We start from the raw sequence: 20,780 nt of genomic DNA, 5'->3' as shown, positions 1-20,780 counted from the left end.
GAAAACTCCCATCATCAGACGAGAAGCATATTTACTTATTTATTATTTACTTTTACCTTCAGGACCGTACAGACGTTGCAGAGGGGAGTGGGCAGAAAAATTTACAGCAAAGAATGTTACAGAAAAAGAAAACGGGTACATAAAAGATTATTCCTTTATATGCAATGTTGTCTAAAAGAGTGTTATCTAAAACAAGATATCGAGGGCAAGCCAAAAAGAAAGCAAGGAAAAATATCAATCAAATGAAAGCACAAATAAATTGCAATATCCTTGACATTGCAATTACTTGGAGGCAGGAGCGGTGCTAGTAACTTATCAAGAATTAATGTGAACCTCGCTTTCGTGTATCTGCGTTCCAATGATAATGCACCCTGCGAAGTGCCCATGTGACGCGAACGGTTAAAAGCCGAGCGTCGATTGGCTAGCCGCCGCTGTTTCGACCGAGCCATCAATCCATAAGCATGGGATAATAAACGTCGCTCTACCGGAAATTTGTCCGTTCGTCGTCACGGCCGTCGGACGGGCAACACCCTCAGACGTGTTTTCTGTAGCAAAAGACACACGGAAAAAAATACAGTGACCGCTCACTTCGTTACAGGAGCTGCCGTTCGCAATACGCCTCTGGAAAAAATGAAGACGTCAGAAGATAAAAGTGAACCCTTAACAAACCATAGACCCGAAGCTAGAATGCGTAAAGCAGGCCCCGGAAGTGACGCCCCAAAATTTTGGCTATTTGTACAGAACACGCTCGCTTTCCGCGTCTCAATATCAAGGCGAGAAGGTCAACGCAAGGGAGAGCCCGATAGGAGTATTCACATATGCGCGTCTTTTTTCCTCCCGCTCACGTCTTCCTCTTAAGTCGACACAGGTGGCCTTGTGGCTCCATAACAAGCATTGGCCTCAGGTGCGAGGGTGCCTCTCCGACCCAGCTCGAGTTATGTCTCTTTGCCAGCTCCCTTGACGTCGCCAGTGGCCACGTGCCTACTCCCTTTCGGCAGCATCGTGTTTCCGTAGCATGGCATGAATTGGCCACCTCGCCCCAACGCCTTCTTTCAGCAGCGTCTCCCTCGCCGTAGTGTGTGCTGTGGTCGCCGCACTTCTCTTGCCAACGCTAGCGTGAACTGCCCCCTGGCTGAAATATAACGGTCTTTCCCCTAGTGGGAAAGGGTACACACTAGTCAGCTCCGGTTTAAATAGCATCAGTTCAGGCTCAGCCGCCAGTCGGAAGCTTGCGCGTGTCAGGGATGATATCGGCACTAACAGCTCTGAGGACTTTCGAGAGGGCCCCGGGTCTATTATATTGGGCCCTGGGCGCTGTCGCCTCGACGATCGCAGCGGCGCTCATCATCTACGTCGCGCGCGGCGTGGCCGAATGGCTACGCATGTGGTGGCATTTGCGCGATGTGCCCAAGCCCAAACCTCAGAAATCGTTCACGATGCTTCTCGACTTGTACAAGCAGCTGTCTGCAATGGATCCCCGTCTTGACATGAAAGTCAGTGAGTACTACTCATTTTACAAAACTCTTCACGAACGTGTGCATGCGCTCCAAGAATGCGGTCGCTACTTTTGTCGGGTAGGTCCGATGATGGCATCATTTTTGTAAATTTGTAGCGAAAAATGAAGGGTGGTAGAAAATAATATAAAGCTCTTCGTCAAATAACCCAATTTTAGAGCATTTTGTTAATATTTAGTGATGTTCACTTAATTGTATTTTTGTGTAGGGGAAAAGTGTACATTGTGGTTTCTTTAATTTCCTTCGTGCTGTTGTTACATCGCTCATAGCTCGGGTGCTTAATTGACAATCATTGACAATGTACGCATTTTCCAAGACGACGTGCACTTGACAAACTTACCTGCAAATTTGTTGCTTTTCTGAGTCAATTTCAAAGAATCCGAACTATGAGCTCCTTTCAGCTTAACTTCCTGAAACTCAAGTTTTGGTGTAAGATGTTCAATTTTTGAAACACGTTCTGAGCATATTTTTTTCCTCATTTCCTATGCAGAGGCATTCAAGTACCTACAGTACCTCTTCAAGTCAGTTGAAGACCAAGATGTGACAGTAGCCTGGTACGGACCGTACGCGTTTCTTCTCGGTGCCACGCCGCCTGTGATTGAGGTAATTGAATGTCGTACACGAACACTGACGTTTAGATTGTGGAAAAGATAAAAGCATCATCAGTAGCAAGCTTGAGCGGCATCTGACCGCCCCTTAAGCTGCTACGAACAGAAACTGGGCCTCAGTGAACACAGTAGGCAAAGCCATATCTAAAGGACTTGAACAGAATATAAATTACACTTCATAACAGAGGTGCCGCGAAAGTTTTTTGCGAGTTTGGATAGAAACAAAACAGGGGGCTGCAACGCGCCTCATTCACAACAAAATTATAACTAAACTATCTCGTTTTGCTTCAAGTAATGACAGCCTAGAAATACGCACTCCTCAGCGCACGCCTGTACTATTACGAGCAGTCGCTTTTTAGAACGTTTAAAAAGCGTGCTGCTTCAGCGCTCCGAACGAGGCGGCTTAATCGAAGAGATCATGATTTCGCCTCTTACTTTTTAGCAAGTGTGCAGAAGGGGCTCTCTGAACAGTTTTTCAAGGTTGGCTGGTTTTCTAACCAAAAAGCGCACGCAAAGACATGCACAAGAAATATCGAACGAACACAGTGCTTTTTAAAACAACTTTCTTCTCACGGCGCCCAAGTAACTATTAGATTTGTTGCCCATTGATGTGGGCTCCTTCGTAGATTGGATTTAAATATAGATTCTGGTGCGAATGTACGTAACTAAATACGTGCCCGAATGCATCGTGCGCTCAAATAGTAGAGGAGGAACTGTTACGGCTGCAGAGACTATGTTCCATTTCGGCTGGACAAACGGAATTTTCATCAGGTGTGAGTAAGAAGTATAAGTTGATGCAGTGAAGTGAACATCAATTATTTGAAGAGCTTTATCTATTACTCGCAGAAAACCAAAGGATGTCCGGCAAAAAGCTGTAAGCAAACAGCTTGAAAGCGCATTTAAGGAAATTTAGTCCGCCATCTAAAACAGAAAACGTGTTCCCACTTCCCTAAACGATGAACTATTAAGACATTAATACAAAATAGGGCAGTTATTCGAAAAGGAACGCAAACAGCGCGAAGGACAGGACAAGGAAAGGCACTAGGACTAGCGTATCTTGTCCTGTCCTTCAAGCTGTCTCGTATTACTTCAGTTCAAGTAATACGAAACAGCTGAACTGAACTGAAGTAGTAATACTCCAGTTCAAGTTCGGAGGTCGTGGGTTCGGATCCCACCGGCGGCATGTGGTTGTTTTTTCTTCTGCTTTTCTAAACAATTACCTTTAAGCGATAACATATTCAGTAATATTCTAAATTGATCAACACCACAAAATAAATAAATTTATTAAAAATCCCCTGTGCCCCTTGGTTTCTGTGGCTGTTGGCTTCTGTCATATTTATAACGAGCCCCTCATACCCCTTCCCTTGTCTGCTTAATTGCTTAGCGAGGGCCTCGGTTCTGGCAGCCTTGACGCCATAGGAAGCATAAGAGGGTTCTCACGCAGCTGCCACCCTCTCCGTTCGATGACGTTCTACGTCACACCTGCGGTAACTCAGGACGTTCTACGTCCGCCGCTTATGAACGTGGGTGGCACTGATGAACACTCTCAAGGTTAGGTTACTTGTAAAACATAAATACCCCAGAAAGCAGAAGATTTGACAGCCGTCGCCGTAGCTCAGAGGTCGAGCACCGGACGCGTAATTCGGAGGTCGTGAGTTCGGATCCCACCGGCGGCATGTGGTTGTTTTTTCTGCTGCTTTTCTAAACAATTACCTTTAAGCGATAACATATTCAGTAATATTCTAAATTTATCAACACCACAAAATAAATAAATTTATTAAAAATCCCCTGTGCCCCTTGGTTTCTGTGGCTGTTGGCTTCTGTCACAATTTCGTAGGGTGGTTATGATTGATGGTGATAAAGTAAAATTATAGCCCTTTTTTCTTCACTTGCGATGCAGTTACCACCTATTGCAGATGTTCCCGAGGCCAAAGTAGCCTTGGCTGGGTTGCGTTTGCATTCGGATGCTACCCAAACGGTTCCGTTACTTTGCTCGTGTGTGCTCAGGAGAATCAAAATTCTTCCGTGACTTCTTTAACCACAAAACCAGTAAGTGGCATCGACCATTCCGTCGCTGTATAGGCACGCGCTCACCGCGGTTACGGGCGTCATGGCCCCGGAATTTCTCAAAGAGGTGGTGCATTGCAAGTACGCAATTTAATTTAACCGCATTGTCATTCGCTCCCGCTGCCAGCATATCGTGGTTTTAGGGCTTGAGTTATCCTCGATATGCATTTGTACTTCCTCGCTAGAAAGTACCTCACAAGACCTGGCAGCATCAATTTAGTACGTGGTTAAGGCGACGATAGTAACGGTTAGTAAAAGTTGATAGGAGCCCGTAGCGTGAATGTGCATACGGATTATGAGCCAGGCGCGGATAGAGCAGCTTATGAGCCGCCGTGGTGGCTCAGTGGTTATGGTGCTTGGCTGCTGACCCGAAAGACGCGGGTTCGATCCCGGCCGCGGCGGTTGAATTTCTTTGGAGGAGAAATTTAGAGGCCCGTGTACTGTGCGATGTCAGTGCACGTTAAAGAACCCCAGGTGGTCAAAATTTCCGGAGCCCTCCACTACGGCGTCTCTCATAGCCTTAGTCGCTTTGGGACGTTAACCCCCTCCCCCCCCCCCCCAAAAAAAAATAGAGCAGCTTATGCGCCTTTAACGTGGATAACGCCTGTTGCTAGCAAGACAAGTCTCTAAGCGTCGAAGGGCGCAAGCCCGAGAGTTGTCGCCAGCTGTTGTGAAAATCTACACACACAGACATATGCACGGACGCACAGACATGCACGCACACACGCACGCACGCACGCGCAAACACACACACACAAAACAGAATGAAGCCTCGTGCTTTTTTTTTATGGATACTAAGTAATACCAGAGTCCTTCAATACCTGTTTAACTCGATTTCGAACTTGCGAGGAAGTTTCATATAGGGACAGAATCTGCCGCTAGGGGCACAGCAGAGAGTCAGGAGGCAACAAAAGCGGCGTGGGCACTGCAGGGCTATGACACAAGCTACTGTTATAAAAGGCACTTGTATTCATTTATAACTATTCCTTAGGCTTTTTTCGTTTTAATATAGGTAAGCTACATCTGCAGAACAGATATTTAATTGCGCTTTGCGCGGAAAAGAAATTCCGGAGACGACTGCGTGCTCAAGAAAGGCATAGACGCTTTACATAACTCGGTGCAGCTCCGAAGTGCCGCAGTCACTACTTGGCACACTTTTCATCTTTAAGCAGTGTTTCTCAGCGAGAATAAGTTCGGTAAAAGCTGGGTGAACCACCATGTGGAATGTAATATTTTACCATCGAGCTTTGAAGTCTTCCGTACATGAGCAAACTTACCGCAGCACTTCCAGACCGATCGAAGGTGAACGTTGATAGCAGGTATGAAACAATCCAGTTTATATACAATAATAAAGAATTAATTATTCCCGAAGCGCACAGGTATTGGATATATACAGATCAGTTATAAAACAAACCAGCCCACTTGCTGCAAACGCCAGTGAATCATTCATTACCACCCCGCAAAGTTTTATATAACGGTCACAAGTCATAAAATAAAATCCACACTCTTCGATCTTCCGCCAAGGCAAAGAAGTTACAGCTATAGGTGTGCTATTTTTCCGCATCCGCATTGTCGCACAAATATTCTTCACAACAACACTACACTTCACAGAGACGAAATTGCTCTTTACGCAGTAGTGAGTGCTGCATTGCCTATTTATGCAGGCACACCCCGTCCACATCTCTGTTGTACTCATCTGTGCACTTTCGCAACAATTATGACTAGAGAATTCATGTGACATTAAAACTGAGCTCAGAAGACAGAGTGCACTCCAGGTCTGGAACTAACCCGTTCTTCTTTTTTTTACCGCGTGCCTTTTTATCTTAACAAATAAGTCATCCTTTTCAAACGATTTTTGAGCCCATAACAGGGATTTATAGAGCATGGTGCAAAACTGAAATTACCTCTCTGTGAGGGCATATGCTGCGATATTCCATCCAAGAACTAGTAGCGCAAATTACTACATAGACCTGACTTATGAAAGATACAGATACGAAAATCTGAATGCTTTTTTCAACAATACGGGGACGAATATTTTAACCACCAAAAAGAAGTTCTTCAACTACCAAAAAATGTACGCGTGAGGTTTTAGCGCAAGGTGCAGAATTCCAGTTGACATAATTGGCGAATTCCAGAGGCATCTACCCTTGTGTGTTCATATTGTTAAGGCTGAAATCTTTTCATTGTATCCCATGGTTTCCGTGATGGAAGCGTTCACATGTATATTGTAAGGTGTAGTAGGCATTATTTCTAAGTATTGTACACACACTTCGAGTAACTCCAAGATTGAGAACCTAAGAGCTTCATCAGTTCATTGAAAAAGAGGTTAGCTCTTTTCCGGCCACTTTTAATAAGTCTGAATGCCTATTTTCTGATATTTTAGTCGAGGAAGGGTTCTTAAACATGCTGCGCATTTCTTGCCTCTTGGTTCCCTTCAAAGTACCTCATAGCTATAAGCACTGTGCTTAACCTAAGTTGAACCAAATATCTAAAAAGGAGTGCTACATATAAGCAAGGATAAAAATTGCAGCGAATCCCTGATATACATCAGAGCACCTTTCATTCATTAATTATTGGGCAAGATACTTGAAGTACAGTCATGGAATTCTCAGGGGGGTGAGAAACGGGCAGCGTTTCAATTACAGAGCCGAAAAGCATCATAAGTAACACTAGAAGAATTTTCTTAGAGATCGAAATCAAAATAAAATGTGTGCTGGCTTTAAACATATTACACATTTAGAATTACACTGACGGATAGCTGGTTTCCATCATTTGTTGTGGATGTGTACGTTGCTACCGTGAGAGGACTGTGTCAGGAAAACCCAAGCTTTTTGGTTGTTGGCGCGCAGCAAAAGTCACCGTTTCGAGGCCCCGATTAACGTTTTTCCTCCGAACTTTGAAAAGGTTTCTTGCCTTTCTGAAAGAGAAATAGCTTCGAAGGTGCATTTAAGTTCTTAACGGAAAGACTTGGTTTCTTTTTTTTTTTGTTCTTGTTTCCATCTTAATTTTGATCTTGTTTTTTTATCTTCCTTTCACTTGTTTTCTGCTTTCATTAGTGGCCCTGATCGCAGCAACTTTTCTTTGTAGGCAATGCTGATGGTTGTTTACAATAATGGTTTTCTGTTTTTGAACACCACAGATGCCACACTTCCAATCAAGTGGAACGCCTCATCATTTTATTTGAGCGGAAAACACATAATCTGGTTCAGCATGGATTCTATAGCACTAACATTTTTGTTTTGCGTCTCCCGCAGGCAGTACTGGGTCACAGGAAGAACGTAAACAAGGCATTCTTCTACGACATGACGAAACCATGGATTGGTGGAGGCATATTGAACTTGTGAGTGCCCTCGACGCTATACTGCTAACATTCTCACTTTGCGACATGATGTATAGATTGTGTGTACATGATAGAGTTTTCATCCGCCAGTATTTCAGAAAAATAACCCTAGGTTATAGTAGTCTGAGAAACTATCCTGAAAGTGGTTGCACGCCACTCTTTTATGCTACTGATGGCTTTTGCCGAGCCACACAACTGACACGATGCATGACAGGGCACAGAATGCTGAGAAATGATTTGTAGAGCAATACACACGCGCGACGGGTTTTCGCCCCGTGTAGATGAGCACTACACTCCGGAGAAACGTCAAAAGCTTCTTCGTCGGTGCTCAACGCCAAGCTTACACTTGGACAAATTTTTTTGGCCCATTCATCTAAACTACCCTTGTGCAGTTTTGTGGGACCTCTGTGTTGACTAAAGCGACCGCATATGCAAATGGTGCGCTCCAAGTCTTTTCGCAACCGTGGAGAGGACTCTATACATCAACTAGTTCGTGTCGCTCTGGTTGTACCGTCAGCGCAGACAATGCCAACTATTTCGATCGTAGTGAACAGGTAGCCACTGTCGAATAAAGGCAGGGTGCAATACGCAAATTGAGAAGCACTTTATATCGACCGCTAGGTGTTGACCCCTGCAAATGTGACTTAACACGTCGCAGTACCCCCCGTGGTTCAGGGAAGATCAACCATGCTTTCGCCGGCTGCCTCATTAAATAAATGAAAGCAATACACAAAGAGATCAGTTCAGTTGTAGCAGAATTCTCTCTGACTGAGCTTTTTAATTGTTACGATGAATGTTCATTGAGCCCCGACGCGTATGGTTGATGTCGACCAGTAGAACCGTTGTGTAAACGCGGAAGTCCGCCCTTTTGTGGTTGGTGGTTTGCTCGAAAACCACCTAAAAACACCTGACCCAAGTGTGTTGGCACAATTAAAAACATATACTGAAATTACGTTTAGAGAGTCGAAGTCAGAGAAAAATATTGAGGTGTGGAAGGTCCCGATCCCACTGCCTGTCTGTGGCGAGCTTAAAATTTACGATTGCTCTAGCAGCTTAATTATTTTCTCCCCTAACAACATGCTGTAAGCCCATATTAGTCAGTAAAGCGTACATTAAAACCGATGTAAACGTGACAGACTGACTTATAGCTGGGACGTAGGCTTATTGAATGACAGTAGAAAAAAAAGTTGGCAACTATAAATTGCCACCACTGCCGACAAAAACAATCATAGAATACAGCAGGAAATTGCTCAAAAAGAAATGCAGAGTCAATTACAGTAGTTATCTATGTTCTGTTTTTTTTTTTTCTTCTTGGCGCTCAGCCAACGTATTGAATTTGTAGGTACCTAAAATGGGCTGTAGTACAGAATCAGTGGGAAGAAACGCTCCTGCATACGCGGTTGCTTATTATGGGGCTAATACGAAGCCGCTGAGAACCGCCTCTGGGCAAGTGTCGACACACCGTGTAATGAGGTACCCATCCGTTCATATAAATAGACCTTTTCTATATCCTTGATCTCGCGCGACCATTACCAGCGGCTCTGCTCCCAGTGCACTCCAGCGGTGTCCATCGAGCAAAGAAGTGTTGCCCAGAGATTAGGGGGGAAATTGGTGAGCAAAACATAAAAAAAAGAAACATTTTAGCCTGCTTTTGTGCCCGTAGTGCTCCTTGCGAATCCAGTGCACATGTTTTGGCGAGAAATCACTACATATTTACGGAAAGAATAACAATTAACAGACAATTAAAAAAGATATCCAGACATTTGAAAGAAGATAGAACACGGCAGTCCTACATGTTACAACACAATCATTGAGAAAAGCTAAGAATTTCCTGAAATGACTACAACCCCTTTTATGTTTGTATGTTCTTTCTTTTTATTGTAGAGAGAGGGTGTGGTTGATGGTCCTTTGCGATCACAAAAATGAACAAGGGAGGGGAAAACCTCAGGTTGCTTGAGCCATGTTATGCATGTTCCCATCATCGCCGTTGTAAACCAATATGTCCCCCCCTTATGTAATGCCTTCGGGCCTTTAAGGAAACAATAATTGAAATGAAATGAAACGAAATGAAGTTTCTTTTTGGTTGATTGAAGCCGAGTAAGGTGGGCCAAATTTTCGAAAGATGAATAACGAAACAGCTGAAGACCAATCATAAGCCTTTGCACAAGCAGAGCGTAGTCTTGAAATTTATCTCCGAACAATAATGGTGGACTGCAGTCTGCAAGACGTCCTTTGATTTGCTTAACAACTTGCATAACTGAAATGAATCTCATAAACTCAGGAGACCATAGCGTGTGAGCATGAAGACTACTGCCAGCCTCTGGAAATGTGGCGCGAATTGCCCACCATTTTTTTTTGCACCCTCTAGTGGAACGCTGTCACCCTGGACTGTCACGCTGTGGTCCGGCAAGTTATTAGCATGGATCAGTCGTGCACATAAGGGCGAAACTTTCTAGTGAAAAGCCGTTTTAGCTACTGCTTGAAGCTTAAGGGTCAAAACAGTCGAACAAGCACATAACCATAGTTGTGCGGACGATCCATGAGAGTAGCTGACTATTCCTTCCTGGCATTTTTTTTTTTTTGTCAACAGGAGCGATGCGCCATGGAAAACCCGTCGGAGGGCCATAACCCCAGCCTTTCACTTTGGTATTCTGGACGATTACATCCCCATTATGAACAAGAGAGGGGAGAGGCTCATGCGGAAAGTGGCTAGCATGAACGGGGAATTTTTCGATGTCCTGCCCATCGTTCGGGCAGCGGCCCTCGGAGTGCTGCTAGGTAAGGAAGTTATGTTGCTGTGGTGCTTGGAATAATTTTGAGAGCCTCATATTAAGGGCGGGGAATTCCCTAGTGGTCATTCGCACGTAGCATTTAAGACGCCTAACATATCTCATTACCTTTATTTTGCGTTACTGGTGTATTAGTCATATTTGTGGCAACAGCTGTTTCAATAGTTTAAATAGGCATGCTAATAATCTGCATGCTCTTTCATCGTCATGGGCTTAACTACATCAACAATGCTGGAATAGTCCATTCATGCTGTAGGAATTATATTATTACATACTTCAGAACATTTTAAATAGCTAAGTTTTAGGATATAATCAGAGAAACTAAATTATTTTGAATCAGTCGCGTGGCGATAGCTGAAGTATGTAGCCGTTTACCACTAAAATACGAAACTTAATCAAAGCGAAATGTGGATAACTAAGCATAAATAACATTTTTGTGTCTCCACAGAAACATCTATGGGCATCGATTACAATGAAGAAGAAATAGAGCGAGTGGGCTACCTGAAAATTCATGACGCGTAAGTAATGTGACCTGCATAAAACCTCTCCCTTTGCACCAAAAACCTCTGATCACTAATCGGTTTTCTTTTGCGCATTTAGAATCTCCGACAGCATAGTGAACCGCGTCATACAATTCCACCACTGGTTTGACGTCCTCTACATGTTTAGCAGCGAGCACAAGGAGATGCTGAAAAACGTGGAAGCGGCTAAGCAGTTCGTCACCGGCGTAAGTGTTGCAGTCCTTCACAGTACCTTATGCAACCTTCCTAGCCACAAATTATAGCGTAGCTATTTCGCTTTCAACGCTTCGTTTATATCCTAGTTCTTGAAATTATGTGCCCAACCTTTCCTGCGCTTCATAATATGAAAGCATAAAATAGGTGTCTTTCGACGCGGCATTCATGCTTAATCCTGGCCATAGAGAGGTGAATACGTGCAGTGAAGGTAAAAAAACGCTGAAATGTTAATGAGGCTCCAGAAAAATTTGCAATACAGCCTCGTCAAGCGCCGTCAAGCGCTGGGTAGCAGGACACCTTGAATTTCTTGCGCACGGCTTCAATGACGCCAGCAACCTTTTAGTGGGCGAGAACATACGCAATGGTAAAAGATCACATTGGTCCTTTTGCGCGCATATTGCTGTGCGCGCTTCTCGCCAACAGCTCGAAGCGGAGAAAGTACCGACGGAAAAAATAAAAAAAAGTGGCAAAAAGAAGGCAGAAGAGTAATGTAGAAAACAAAATGCCACTCTTGCAACATTACACGACACAGTGCTTGACGATGGCCCAGGAGGAAATAGGGATAAATATAAGCATAAGTGAGTACGCGCGTACATGACAAGTTTTCTTAAAGCACCATTGCAGTATCGTCGTAGCCGTACATAAATGCGTTCCTTGACATTGGCTCTTGGTTTATTTGCAGATCCTGAAAAAGAGGTTCGCCGACTATCGAAAAGGCATCCGAGACCCTATTTCGAAAAACTCTTTTCTAGAAATTCTGATAAGAATGTGCATTGACGAAGGCACGATGAGCGAGATTGACGTCCGGGACGAGCTACTCTCGACACTCATTGGGGTAAGTCTTGTATCAACAACGCAGGCATTACGAAAAGTAAAAATAAATGGAACATGCTTTGATTATAAAAACAAATGCTGCAAGGTACCATTCCGCGGCTTTTACCTACTTTTCTGGTGCATGGCATAAACATATTCTCCACTAATACTACACGAGAATGTTTCGTTCCTTTTAAGTGCTTAGGGCCTTGAATTTCTTAAATTCATTGGTTTCAGAGCACGTGCCCTCAGAAGAGGTAAAATGATTTAACTCAATAAAGGTTATAGAACTTTCTTGCAGCTGAAAATTACTTGAAAGTCGTTATTTAAAAGTGAATGTGCGTGTGTATTAACTACCTTGAGGATAACATGGATGGCTGGATGTCCTCGTGTGTGTTGCCGTGATGGCTGGATTACGTCTCCAAAAGAGCGAGAACAGGGCCAAGTTGGCTGTATGTCATTTTTTACAATGTATCATGAATTACAAGTGTCATTTGTTCCGTCTTACTGACGTAAAGTGCTTATCGCGTTGTAAGCAGCAGGCCTACTTGTCTTTTCCGCTTCTATTAGTGTTCTTTTTTTTTGTGGGAGTGTGAGGTGTTCAACGCCTACGTTTTAAAAGTCATGTTGCATCACTTTTTCATTGAAAGAATTCAAACTCTAGACATACCTATTCTAAACACTGCAAGCAAAACACCGTATACACTCGTGTAAGGACACGACCTTTTTTTCGAGATTTTGATGGGGGGCACCCCTTATACGAAAACTGCATTTTTCCACTGAAGTTTTCCGACTGCAGTGCAGCCTACAATATGCGAACTGAGCTTGGGTGATTACCAGCATTTTAAGGGTAATTAGCGTAGAGCCTGGTGTAACCTTCCCAGAGATAACAAATTCAAAGTTCAGATAATACGACGGCCGGAGGGAACTGACCGCTGTGAAACAGGCCAGCTGGACACTTAATTGGGAAATGACACGTCACCCGTAGATATTCCCAACAAGTATCGATGCCGTGAAATGTGCCTTTAGCGATGCGATTTGATCTTCGACCAAAACGATGGCTTTGCCGTCGGTTCTAAGGGGTACTTCGCGCGTGCTACCCGTGGCGGACCTCCTGCATTGCTTGCTTCCACCGCTTGCTTCGTAGCCGAAGGCGCTGCGTAAATAAGTCGTAGTACTTTTGTTTTAATTTAACATAATTGTGTTGCTGCTAAACTCGTAATATGGTTAGGTTATTTATGAAAAACGGCAGCCTTCCAAAGAGCGTTTTTGCGCAGTTGGTGAGCGTTGTGGCAACGCTTTTATTAATGATGGTGTGGTCACCTAGAAGATGAGATTAGTTCAGCAGCGCTGACATATTGCTGAGTAATGGAGAAGCGTCCGTGTTATAGCGGTTCTAGGTGGAGTCTGAACGGAACGACGCATCGTTGGCATGGTCGTACCGCGTGTCGCAGGCAGATGTCGCTGTACGGCAGCTCCTCGCAGAGCATGCCGGACGAGGAACAATTGATACTCAACTGTTCTTTGCCGGCTATACATTTTTTTTAAATTATCGTCTGTCATGTTCGGGGGAGCGGCATCTACACGATCGCGGCCCTTACCTAAGTGTATACGGTATTTGTTGTAACTGCAGTCCACCAGCAATCCGCATATAAGCTGAAAAGAAAAGCCTCCTTCAACAGTTTTCGATGATGTCTATTAAAATAAAGCTAAGATTCGCTGTTGTAGAAAACCACTTTCGGTTACTATCCTTGCTTTGGCATATATGCTTACATTATTCGCCATTGGTACCCGCGTTGAATTGCTTAACACAAGCTCGGGGTATTGAATCGCATTTTGTTAAAGGAGACATGCAAAAACTCTCGTGTGCAGTACGATGAGGCGAGCTGGTCAAAATTAATCGGCATCCCTCCACTATGCCTTCTATCGTAACTTACGTGCGTTGTCAGAACAGCGAACCCCACGTGCTGCAATTGACAGTGTCAACAAGTGAAAGTGTTTTTAAATTAAACCCGTAGATCTTCATTATAACATGTTACTGGGCTATTTGGTACATGGTTTTTGGCATTGTACACCTTTCTCGTGTCTGTTTTATCTACGGTCCTTCGTATGACCGCAGATCTTCAGTGAGCTTTCTGGGCCGTCGTATTGTAGCACGAAAATTTTGGTCTTTTCGAAAATTCCCCACATTGAGACTGATATTAGAACGAATAAGAACCTTCTTTGCAGTTGCAAAACGACCAGCTCACGGCTTATTCCGGGGCTTTTTTTGAGAAATACGTAATTCACCTCTCTACCTCAGAGATTGCAGAAGCCAACTGCCTGTATTAGAGACAGTCACGTCGAACAAACAAGAGGAGCGCTTATAAATTAATTTTCTTCTCCCTGGCCTCCTACGTGTTTTGAAAACAAAATTCTTTAGCAGGCACATGGTGTATTCGAAGTTTTAAAAGAATTCCTTTGTTAATCTTCTGGTAATGTAGTGCTGTTCTTCTACTTTTAGTTTTTCTTTTTCATTGAATCCTGCATTCAGGATTTAAAACTTTTCTTCTTGCACAAATGAAGGCTAACATCATATGAATGTACATCAAAAACCAAACAATAACTGCACTTCCGTTCTCAAGTTATTTGGGCAACTGCAAACCATCACGATTGCCATTCCTCATGCTCAGGGGTTTGACACAACGGCGACAACCCTTGCTTACACACTCTACCTGCTTGGCCACCATCCGGAAATCCAGACCAAGGTTCACGACGAGATCGACCTGGTGTGCGGAGATGACTGGGATAAGCCAATCTCCGTGGAAGACCTAAAAAATCTCACGTACACAGAATGCGTGGTAAAGGTGCGTACACTTCTGATAAAATGCACCTCGAAAAAGGTGCTGCTTATTGGCACATTAGAGAGACGAATTAGAGGACGACTTTCGTCCCAACAAGTTGATCACCTTTTAGCATTGTCAGATTCTTGCGTATTTAAGGGTTTGGTCAGTCAGCCCTAAAAGAGAGCGTGTGCGTGTCAGGTGCTCAAATATCTGAAATGGTTCTCATTCAGCTGCACTCATAAGGAAGTATAAAATATTCCCTGTCTAGCAACAGACGTTTATGTATTTGCTATCCTTAATGGCCTCCTATTGAAGCTGACAGTTTCAGCTGAACGTACGTGTCTCTTTGTCTTTTTATTACAATAGCTTTCCTCTTCATTGCATATGCAGTAAATCGATTAAGGATTGTTGCTCTTATTTCATTGACAGAAGTTTCAAAGAAGGCACTGTATACATTTTGTGTGCGAAGATGAACAACAAAAAAAAATGCCGCTGAGCGAAATGTGTTAGCTATACTTGAAACTTTTTCTCAAAGTTGACACGATCCTTATCGGTGAAAGCTAGGAGGATCATAACCAGAGAGCAGGAGGGAAGTTTGCGCAGCAACGATTGTGTGATCGATGAACTCAAATAAATACAAAGGCGAAAAAATTACGTTAAATAGGTTGTTTTTTTATTTTGTGGAGAGTAGGTTTTATTCCTAATTTATAGGAAACCTGTCGCATATATTAAGTCGCATTTATCTTTTAATGACGAAAGAATCCCCGAAACTAATTGTTTCTTGGCAAACTGCAGTGTTTTAGGTGTACAAGTAAAAGTAAACCTTGAAACTGATGTTGATTAACGCAGCCTACCGCTCCGTAACGACGTGCTGCATGTATGCATAAAATTCGTCCTTGTTAGGGGCTGCTAATCTGCATTTAATTTTTCTCCATAAGTGCCTTTGAGTAGAAAGGATCACGTTTAAGTCGACTGATTAGAAAACTCTTCCGATTGGACATAATGATCCAGGCATTCCAGGCTCAAACTTCTGTTGAGTGCACCTGATGAAATTTATCATTGGCTTAAACAACAACCAGCACAGTTTTAAAGATCTCCATGAGTGGTAGTGTCCATTATTATCAATGCCCATGATGAGTTAGCGTGGGGCAATTCAGAAACCTGTTCGAACACAAATTTCGTTCGTGAACAGTCGTCGCTGGTGCGATGGCCATTCACGGCGGATATGAAGTCCTTCGAAAATACCTCGACGTATCGAAGAGAATATTACAGAAACCTATACCAGTATGATCGTTGAATATCAGTGGCAAGATCTGGATGGACGATTCTTTTCATACTGGTGTTTGGAAAATGCCTTCACGCAGATAAACCAAGCTTTTCGTAATTTTCTTCTTCACTATAGGAGTCCATGAGGCTATATCCAGCAGCATCAATGATTGGTCGGGGTCTTGATTCAGATATAAAAGTTGGTAAGTGTTTCTTCTGTTTTATAGCCAGCTCCTGAACTGCATGCTTTTGAGAATGAGGCTGTAAGGAATAGGTAAATGAACGTAATATATCTGCCAGAATCCTACAGCAGTGCAGGCATGTCGGTGTTAGTTGCACTGCATCTAAGCAGTTTTTTGCCACAGCGTGCCTCAACTCAAATACAGCAAGATTTTCAGACCCCTGTGCGCAGTTCAAAATTTTACAGCTAACCTCCCCACCAAAAAACAGATGTTAAGCCCAAAAATACAAGTTCAGATTCGTTTATTTCTGCCCTTTTGAGATAGAGAGAAGGTGCAGAAAAAGCTGTCAGATGCAGCCTGACAAACCGCAGCCCCTTTCGCTTTGCACCGGCTTGACAGCAAGATTTTTAAAACTAAGAGAGTTGCGCATTGTCATACCAGCTACACAAAAGTGCAAACACTCGAATTTCATTAGCGCACAGGTCTATGTGACGTTTGCACCCTCCTAGAAACATGCCGCGTTTAGCGAAGCGGGACCACATCATACGTTCCCGGTCCCGAATCATTGTCCGGGAACGCGTCAGCGTCCAAAAACAATCTTTAAAAGGTACAGCACACAGAAACTACACACATCCACTACATACAGCACTTGCTTTGCAGATACTGCTGGAACAGGTTGAACAAAATTTCACTAAGTCTCTAAGCAGCTTGTCTAAATTGGTCATTTTGACAGGGTGGAAACATAATAAGAACTTAATCTGGATCTGCGTTCAGTTTAGATAATGTAGTTTCCGATATCAATATAAAATCAGTTTGAAGCAGTTAGATCAATTGCCAAAAAGCTTAAACTGAACTTTTCCCCCTTCACAGCAGCCAACATTTATATGCAGAACCGGTCATTATCTCTCCTCTGCACAGAGGTCCTCGTCAATGTGATGGCGTCCCCGTTGGTCTTACGCTAAGAACTGACCGCTGGACTTTCCATCGAAGTGTTTTACGCCACTCCATTGTGTCGATAATCCGATTTTATCTGGTTTCTCTTGCGGATGGTTTATGGAGTGGATATATATTTCTTTTGTCCAGCTCTCAATAAATATTACATCTTATAGCTCTTTAACCATCCAAATGAAATATACAAACAAACGAGCAAACAACCTGCTTGCCCTTCACATTTAACACAGTTGAAGCTCACAAAGATAAATTTTATTTATGAGAAATAGACGCAATTTTGGATAACAGCATTTTTCAACGGGACAGAGTTTATGATCCCAATTTTTTCATATATTGTAAAGGTTCCCTAGAACAGCCAAAGTATCCGCAGATCTCCCATCGACAGGCTTGCATTTTTTTGCTATTAACGTTTTGCTGTTGTCAAAAGTGTTCACCACTCGTTTTCTACGGCAGTCTTCACTGCTCGATGTGAGCGATGGAAAAACGTTAAAAGAAAGATTTTGCTGCACGTCAGAAGAACGGACAATTACCTCTAATATTTGCTTAACACCACCTTACAATTTTCCAATAAATCAAAATTTTTGTCCTAAAATGCTGGACATGAAAAACCTGGCATCATTTTTTTCTTTTGCTGCAGGAAAGTACACAATACCGCGGGGCACCGTAGCAGTTGCTGCTCTCTACTTCCTGCATAGACATCCAAGGTACCACAAGGACCCCGACATTTTCAAACCTGAGAGGTTTATAGACACAAAAGGCATGCACACCTACGCATTTACACCCTTCTCTGCAGGACCCCGAAACTGTCTCGGTAAGTTAATTCTCTATACAGTCGTTGGGTCTGTTAGCGGCGCGAGCGTCCTGGGCAGGACTGCAACAGGGCGGCTCTCCTGTGGAGCTGTCATTTTGAAATAAGTAGCGTCATATCTTCCACGTGGTCCACATGCCTTGATTCCGAGTAATGGGTAAGACGAGGTGTCTTACTCCTCGAAAGCGCTACTTATGCTCGCAAGCAGCATATGAGGACACTGAGGACAACTGCATCCATTTACTGTTCTCAAGAATAATTTATTCTTTGCCTCTTTCTGGCTACGTTGACACTTGTCCGGCACCGGAAGACGCAATTAACTTCGAAAAAATTGGGTAGAAAATCCCCCAGCCTGTTGACTGAAACTCGTGACGTCCTTACCGAAAAGGATGGGGCGCCATTGTTTTCAAGCGAAACACGGTGCAGCTTAGCTTCTGAGGTCCGCGTAAAAAAAAAAGAAAAATCAGTCTCGACACATGAATTTTACTTGCGAAATCGGCCGGGGATGGCGACACCTCTATTTCTTTTATTTTGTCTTTTGTAGCTTATAAAAGCTCTGTTTTCGTTGAGATGCGGTACACTCTAAATACACGCCCATTGCTATTTATCCTCGGGGTCATTAAGAATCAAAGATGACTGAACCGAAGCCTTCATGTTTCGCACAGTGTGCTCAGCGGAGAAAGTGCAGTGATATTTCCACTGACTACTAAACAGAAAAATTGATTCTCTTTTTTAAAAAAATGAGCTTCAAACGTAACATTCTTGTGGAACTTATATTGTGACGAAGACGAAGCTGGCAGTGGCGCGGGACGGAGCTGGCCGCCACGTAACAATATTATATGGAAGTAAGCTAACTTTCAAGTGTAATGTCAACCTTCTTTCACCACGCCGCATTGTTGTGTCAGTAAACTTGTGGACACAGGGACCGCCTTCTGGGCGTTACAGTCTCTACTACGACTGCCGATGAATCGCATTTACGTCTTACGTAGGCATCACTAAGCGGCAGGAATTTCGAAAACAACACTACCACGTTGTTTTATGGACCAGTGCTTTCTTTCTACTTTACAGGTCAAAAGTTCGCAATGAAAGAAGACAAAATCCTACTCGTGCACATCTTACGTCGCTTTCAAGTCACTTCCAAAGTTCCTATCGAAGACCTTCAACTGGCTATGGAGCTCATTCTGAAGCCCGTGCAGGGGCTTGAGATCAAGTTAACGCCTAGGAAGCACCCTTCGTCAAGCTGAGCTCGACGCAGAATACGATAACCCACCTGAAAGTGCCATGCTCCATTTGTATAAACTTCACCATCATCCATTAATAAAATCTATTTTAAGAAGGACCAGCTGGAAATGAAAACTGTTTTCTAATACGCTTTCCGACGAATTTTTCTTCAGGAACTTTTGTTTTCAGCAAATCTAATATCACCGCGATGTTGGCAGAGGTGGAGACGAAGGGCCAAAATAGGTGTTTTACAAGATCGATACACCCTTCTAAGGAAGCTGCGGCATCATATATTCTTAAATTTCGCATCAGCGGCAAAATAACCTGTGCACTTGGAATGCAAGAAAGAGCTGACGCATTTTGCAAGGAATTGAAACACATCCATGATATATTCAGGCTAACTGCGACACCTCACAACACAAAGTAAGTGAAGAGGGGGGGGGGGGGGGGGCAAGCTAAAAGACGCATTCGCCTGTGCACAAGTGCGTCAGGTTGCAAGATGGAAAACACAAATGCATACCGTAGTACCATCTTGTCTAAGGGCAAGTTCTATAGCTGTTTGGGAAATTAGTATTATAATCATTTGATATCGATAACTGTTACGGCAAAAAGGTATGTTTCAAACTTCGACTAAGCTGCAAGGTTCGTGAACTTTGGACTTTATAACATTTGGACTTCTCTAGGACGGTAAGGTCTTGTGCGGGACGTTAGATAGACATGGTTACCGAAACAAGGTTTAGTGCGTTTATGGTCAGCCTTCTATGACCATCAGAGGGGTGTGCTATAAGTATCGCTTGCTTTGGACCATTCCTGTCAACAAAAAGTCTCGCAATGTCAACAAAAGCTTGATCTCTCTACAGCTTATAAAATATGACAGGTGAGTGTGCGTCGTTAGATGCCACTTCTTGCTCAATAGTGACCCAAATTCTTCGTAAAAATATATTGTTTGGCTGCTCGTGGCTCTATTGATGTTTGTTTGGCAAGAAAAGACGCAATTATTACCAAAAAAGTAAAGGCAGAAACTGAACATTTTTCCCACAACTGCTTTCAAACGCGTGATACTGAGGACGAAAGTTTCCATGACCACAGACTAGAAGTGCATGGGATTGTGGTATTGCATCAGAGATCCGGAATAAAATGACATCCACGTTGTTGGCTGCGATGCCAATATTTCAGTTTTTTTTTTGTAGGTTATGCATTCTGCGTTTTCACTCAGGTCAGCCTCTTTCTGAATAAAATTCGGGAAGCAAAATATATAGGACAACTACAATTTATCCTAATAAGAGAGTAATTACTCATTGGCATCCACCCGAGCGCAGCCATACGGCTACAAAGGAAAGCTATACAGCTTTCTCAGAAACTTCGTAGTTAAAGAAAAATTCGTCCTGGTCCGGGGTTCGAACCCAGGACCACCGCTACACCGGAGCAGTCGCTCTACCAATTGAGCTAACCAGGACGACAAGCTTATGGCAGGGCGAGAGCGAATTGATCAATAACTCGAAGTGGGAACCAACACTGTTCCCACTTCGAGTTATTGATCAATTCGCTCTCGCCCTGCCATAAGCTTGTCGTCCTGGTTAGCTCAATTGGTAGAGCGACTGCTCCGGTGTAGCGGTGGTCCTGGGTTCGAACCCCGGACCAGGACGAATTTTTCTTTAA

At 43.4% G+C, this 20,780-nt stretch overlaps 1 protein-coding gene across 1 annotated transcript; it reads left to right on the top strand.

Moving 5' to 3' along the window:
- The first annotated feature begins 938 nt into the window (after window positions 1-938).
- On the top strand, window positions 939-19,239 carry LOC149351772 (cytochrome P450 4V2-like). The gene is made up of 11 exons (XM_089581109.1): window positions 939-1,497; window positions 2,005-2,117; window positions 7,444-7,529; window positions 10,120-10,307; window positions 10,767-10,836; window positions 10,919-11,045; window positions 11,738-11,890; window positions 14,541-14,714; window positions 16,096-16,162; window positions 17,730-17,903; window positions 18,969-19,239. The coding sequence occupies exons 1-11, from the start codon at window positions 1,245-1,247 to the stop codon at window positions 19,142-19,144; spliced, it is 1,581 nt and encodes a 526-aa protein (XP_089437235.1). The 5' UTR covers window positions 939-1,244; the 3' UTR covers window positions 19,145-19,239.
- Window positions 19,240-20,780: the final 1,541 nt, after the last annotated feature.

This window comes from Amblyomma mixtum, chromosome 3 (assembly GCF_055824585.1).
Source record: "Amblyomma mixtum isolate Tamu chromosome 3, ASM5582458v1, whole genome shotgun sequence".
NCBI classification, from domain to species: Eukaryota; Metazoa; Arthropoda; class Arachnida; order Ixodida; family Ixodidae; genus Amblyomma; species Amblyomma mixtum.
Note: the sequence above shows the minus strand (reverse complement) of the source record. Positions and strands in the feature narration are given on the sequence as shown.